The 4,844-nt window shown below is 51.6% G+C and overlaps 1 protein-coding gene across 1 annotated transcript in view; it reads left to right on the top strand.

Moving 5' to 3' along the window:
- Positions 1-2,776: 2,776 nt before the first annotated feature.
- Positions 2,777-4,844, top strand: part of LOC104283618 (endogenous retrovirus group K member 18 Pol protein-like) — a 3,213-nt gene continuing 1,145 nt past the window's right edge. The window contains exons 1-2 of the mRNA XM_009881818.1: positions 2,777-3,233; positions 3,344-4,723. Of these exons, the coding sequence (XP_009880120.1) occupies positions 2,777-3,233; positions 3,344-4,723 (1,837 nt within the window). The remainder of the gene's footprint in view (positions 3,234-3,343; positions 4,724-4,844) is intronic.

Raw genomic sequence — 4,844 nt, 5'->3', positions numbered from 1 at the left:
TGGACGCCCCTCCAAGTGAAAGCAAACTGTGGCCTGCACTCTGCTGCCAAAGGGATTGAGAAGAATGCATTGGCGATATCAATTGTTGCATACCACTTGGCTGCCTTCGACTCCAGTTCATATTGAAGCTCTAGCATGTCCGGCACAGCAGCGCTCAGCGATGGCGTGACTTCATTCAGGCCACGATAATCCACTTAGTCTCCATTCTCTATTAGATTTTCGCACTGGCCATATGGGACTATTAAAGGGTGAACGAGTCTTGCTGATCACTCCTTGAGTCTCTAATTGACGAATCAACTTATGGATAGGAACCACAGAGTCTCTGTGGAGGTTTGGTTGGCGGAGCGGGGACATGTAAGCATGGAAATGTTGAGTCAGCAAGAGCTTGGAAAGTATCGTACTCAGCTGGTGTGATATCTAATCAGAAACAGGGGCATCCTGCCTTTGTTTATACCATCGAGACAGGAACAAGGATGTTATGGTTAACATGTGTGTGAGGTCCCGGACCGAAAACAGGAACGCAAGGCGGAACTGACCTTCAAGTAACTAACCAATGATGAGCTTGGTTTTTGCAATATGTATGAGCTGATTAAGAACCCTATAAAGCTTGATGGCAATGTTTTAATAAACGAAGTCTACTGATCACTCATATTGAGCGACTGTGTCTTCCCTCCGTTCCGGCGAATGGCGTAACATTTGGCGCCCGAACAGGGACCCTCGCAGCGACCCGATAGCGGAGACTGGGAGCCACGGCCGAGCGGAGACGCTGGGAACCGGTCCTGTAAGCAGCGCAGGAGGCGAAAGGGAGATAATCCCCGCGCTCAGGAGCACCTACAGAGGTTGTCCTGCCGGCCACGCGCCGCCCAAGTCTTGTAAAGGCTGCAACAGCGCTGACGAAGGTATGAATAGACAAGCGGCGTATGATTTACTCAAATGCTTTTTAGAAAAGCGGAGCATAGAGGGGTTAGACTGTAAAAAGGAACTCCCCGGGCTGTTAGCTTATGGAGTAGCAAAGGGCTTTTTGCCGACCCCAATACTATTTTTGATGAAGGAGAGTGGCGAAAATTCGGGGACAAGTTGTTTGACGAAGTTATAAATGAGGAGAAGGTAGCAAAGAAATTAATGAAGCCATGGCGTGCGGTAACAAATGCTATCCTAATGCACAAAGTGGAACAGCAGGTTGCTGCTGTCGCCGCTGAAAAAGTTCAAGTGCTGCGGCTATGCCGTCCTCACAGCAGGCAGCTGCAAAAGCCCCCTTGGATTGTCCTATGCCCCCATCCGTGTGCACTATAGTTGTCCCGCAGCCTGCATGCGGGTCTTGGGACTTTTCACAAGTGAGCTCTGCAATTGAAGAGGAAGCGGCCCCTACCGCTCCCCAGGTCGAGACGCCGGATGAGGTCGCGCCGGAAGCTGCCCCTCGGGCAAGCGACCGTGGGACTAATCCATTTGTGCAGGGGCCAGATCTTATCGCCGAGCGGCAGCGGTGTTGGCGCCAAATTGCAGATGCCGCCATGAGCGCTGGGGACCGGGAGGCTGCAGCCAGCCTGATGACTGATACGGCATTTCCAGTAATCTATCAGCCGAATGCTCAAGGGCAGTTAGTAGCTACACTTCAAAATTTAGACTGGAAGCTCTTGACGCAGTTGCGCGCCACGGTTAATGAGTCAGGGATTAAGGGAGAACCTACAAGGCAGATGTTGGATTATATTTGGGGCACTAATATACTGCTCCCGGGCGATATACGGAGCATAATGAAGTTGATTCTTACCCAACATCAGCAGTTGTTGTTTAATGCGCACTGGCAGGCTGCCTGCCAGCAGTCAGTAGCTACTGTAAGACAACCAGGTGACCCACTGTATGGGATCACTCTTGATAAGCTTATGGGGTTCGGAGCCTACCTGCGTTTAGAGGCCCAGGCAATTATGGGACCGGATAAAGCTAAAGAGGCTATGCTGATGGCACGCCAAGCGTTTGATCAGCTTAAAGAGCCGGGCGGTGTCCCCTCCTATATGGGAATTAAACAAGGGAGGGAAGAGCCGTTTGGATTGTTTATTGATCAGGTGGCGAGCGCCCTCCAAGCAGCAGGGGTACCTGACTACCTCAAGGGCACGATATTGAAGCAGTGTGCGATCCAAAACAGTAACCCCGCCACGCGAAATATTCTTGCCACGCTGCCCGGTACTTGGTCCATTGAAGAAGGATTAGAGAGGATGGCGCAGGTGCCAGTGGGACCACAAGCAATGTTAGCTGAGGCTGTGAGGGAGTTAGGAAAAAGCTTACAAGAGCATACGCAATCCTCGCATAGTCAGATTATGGCAGCCCTTGCACCTTTACAAGCTCCGGCGGCCTGGTCACCCTCGCGTGGACCCATCCGTCTCCGGTGTTTCCGCTGCGGTCTGGCAGGGCACCTGAGAAGAGAGTGCAGAGCCAGATCAGTCCGGTGTAAAAGGTGCAACTCCGATACTCACGCTGAAGCCGCCTGGAAACGTGGCGGGCCGGGAAACGGGATGAACAGCGGGAAGGACCGCCCCGCATTGACAAAAAATGCGGCCGCCTATCCAGCAGCAACCCACAACCCATTTGCAGCCAACGCAGCGTCCAACCCTTTCTCCTCCAACCCGCCACCAGCGGGAGCCTTGGATTGGACCTGGCAATAGCAGTAGACTGCACCCTGCTTGACTCTAGACCCACGCGGATTGCAACTGGCATACATGGACCTATTTTAGTGAACAACCAAGCTGTTGGAGCATTGTTAATCGGCCGCTCTTCCGCCACAATGTTAGGCCTCACCGTGTTAGTGGGACTGATTGACAAAGACTTTCAAGGAGAAATACAGATAATGGCACAGACACTGTTTCCGCCTCTTTTTGTTGCCAAAGGCTCTAAAATTGCTCAGTTAATTCCGTTGCCTCACCTAACTGAATCGCTAGCCCCCGCGCAGATGGCACCAAGGGGAAGTGGTGCATTTGGATCAACAAACCAGGCAGCCTTTTTGACTATCGGACTGCAACAATGGCCCCGGCGAAGAGTTTCAGTACAGCATGCAGGACAGGTGATCTCACTCATTGCCTTACTGGACACAGGCGTGGATGTCTCCATTATCAGTGAACGCCATTGGCCGTTCCACTGGCCATCACGTACCACCAGCGCCACGGTAGCTGGAGTCGGAGGATTGACTCTAGCCCGGAAGTCGCCCCTCCTCCAATGGACTATAGAGGGAAAAGTAGTTAACTGTTGTGCTTCAATTATACCACTCCCTGAAGGGGTGCAAGCCCTGGTAGGGCGAGATATACTCGCGCAAATGGGAGTGGTCCTGACCACTGAAGCCCCTTTTTAGGGACAGCCATTGCTTGGACTTTCCCGATCCCGCTCAAATGGAAAACAGACACTCCTGTATGGATTGAGCAGTGGCCGTTAAAGAGGGAAAGTCTAGAACAAGCGCATAAGCTTGTACAAGAACAATTTTCTCAGGGTCATCTGCGACTCTCGACCAGTCCCTGGAATACACCTATTTTTGTAATCAAAAAGAAGTCGGGGAAGTATCGATTACTTCACGACCTGCGGGCAGTCAACAAACAAATGTTTGACATGGGAGCATTACAGCCCGGTCTACCCAACCCAGCCATGATACCCGAAGGTTGGCACCTACTTATTGTGGATTTAAAGGACTGTTTCTTTACTATCGCTTTGCATGACGACGACAAGCAGCGGTTCGCTTTCACCCTGCCTGCACTCAATCGCGAGCGACCTGACCAGCGGTTTGAGTGGACAGTCTTGCCGCAGGGCATGCGGAACTCGCCCACCCTATGTCAAATTTATGTTGACACTGCCCTACAGCCGCTTCATCAGAGCTGGAAGACTACTCTCATTTACCATTATATGGACGATATCTTGTTAGCACAACCATTTCCTTTTTCCCCGGCACAGAAAGAAGAGCTAGCTGAGCAACTTAAATGCCAAGGTTTGATGATAGCACCAGAAAAGGTGCAAGAAACGAATCCTTGGCACTACTTAGGTTGGCGTATAACCGAAGCCACCATCAGTCCTCAAAAGCTGTCAATACACCTTGAACTCCGCACCCTGCATGATGCTCAGAAACTCTTAGGGGATCTCCAATGGCTTCGCCCCGTTGTAGGAATACCGAATGAGTTATTAAATCAGCTACGTCCCCTGTTAAAGGGGACCGATCCCGCCACGCCAGTAAGTCTGACGCCACAGCAGAAAGAAGTGCTACAACGAATCGCGAACCTTGTCGCAGAACGATCTACGCATCGGCGAATTGCTGACCGACCCATAGACTTGACTGTTCTGTGTGGCGAGCAACACCTTATGGCTGCTTTAACTCAGCAAAAAATAAAAACGGGGGAGAAACAGGACACCATCGTACTAGAATGGGTAGCCCCCCCACTGCAACCACGACGAACAGTGCAGGAAAAAGTTGTTACCCTAGCAGAACTGATAAAGAAGGGCTGGCGCCGCGTCATGCAAATCGATGGCACCCCCCCCAGTACCATCTGGGTACCCATGAAGCAGGCGGACTTAGAGTGGTATCTACAAAACTCGGAGGAGCTGCAAGCGGCGCTGCTCAAGGATGGAGCAGCATTGATCGTCAAACCGCTGACATCGGCCGTCCTTTTATGGATGGAGAACAAGAATTGGCTCGTCAGGCCTAAACGTTCAGAGCAGCCCCTCCCAGAAGCACTCACGGCTTTCACAGATGCTGGTCGCCGGTCAAAAACTGCTGCTATAACCTGGAAGGAAGGGCAACAATGGAAACATCAAATATTACAAGCTCAGACAAACGACTCTTTGCAGACCTTGGAACTGTTTGCGGTTGTGTGGGC

This window comes from Charadrius vociferus, unplaced genomic scaffold (assembly GCF_000708025.1).
Source record: "Charadrius vociferus isolate BGI_N301 unplaced genomic scaffold, ASM70802v2 scaffold83, whole genome shotgun sequence".
Taxonomy (NCBI): domain Eukaryota; kingdom Metazoa; phylum Chordata; class Aves; order Charadriiformes; family Charadriidae; genus Charadrius; species Charadrius vociferus.
Note: the sequence above shows the minus strand (reverse complement) of the source record. Positions and strands in the feature narration are given on the sequence as shown.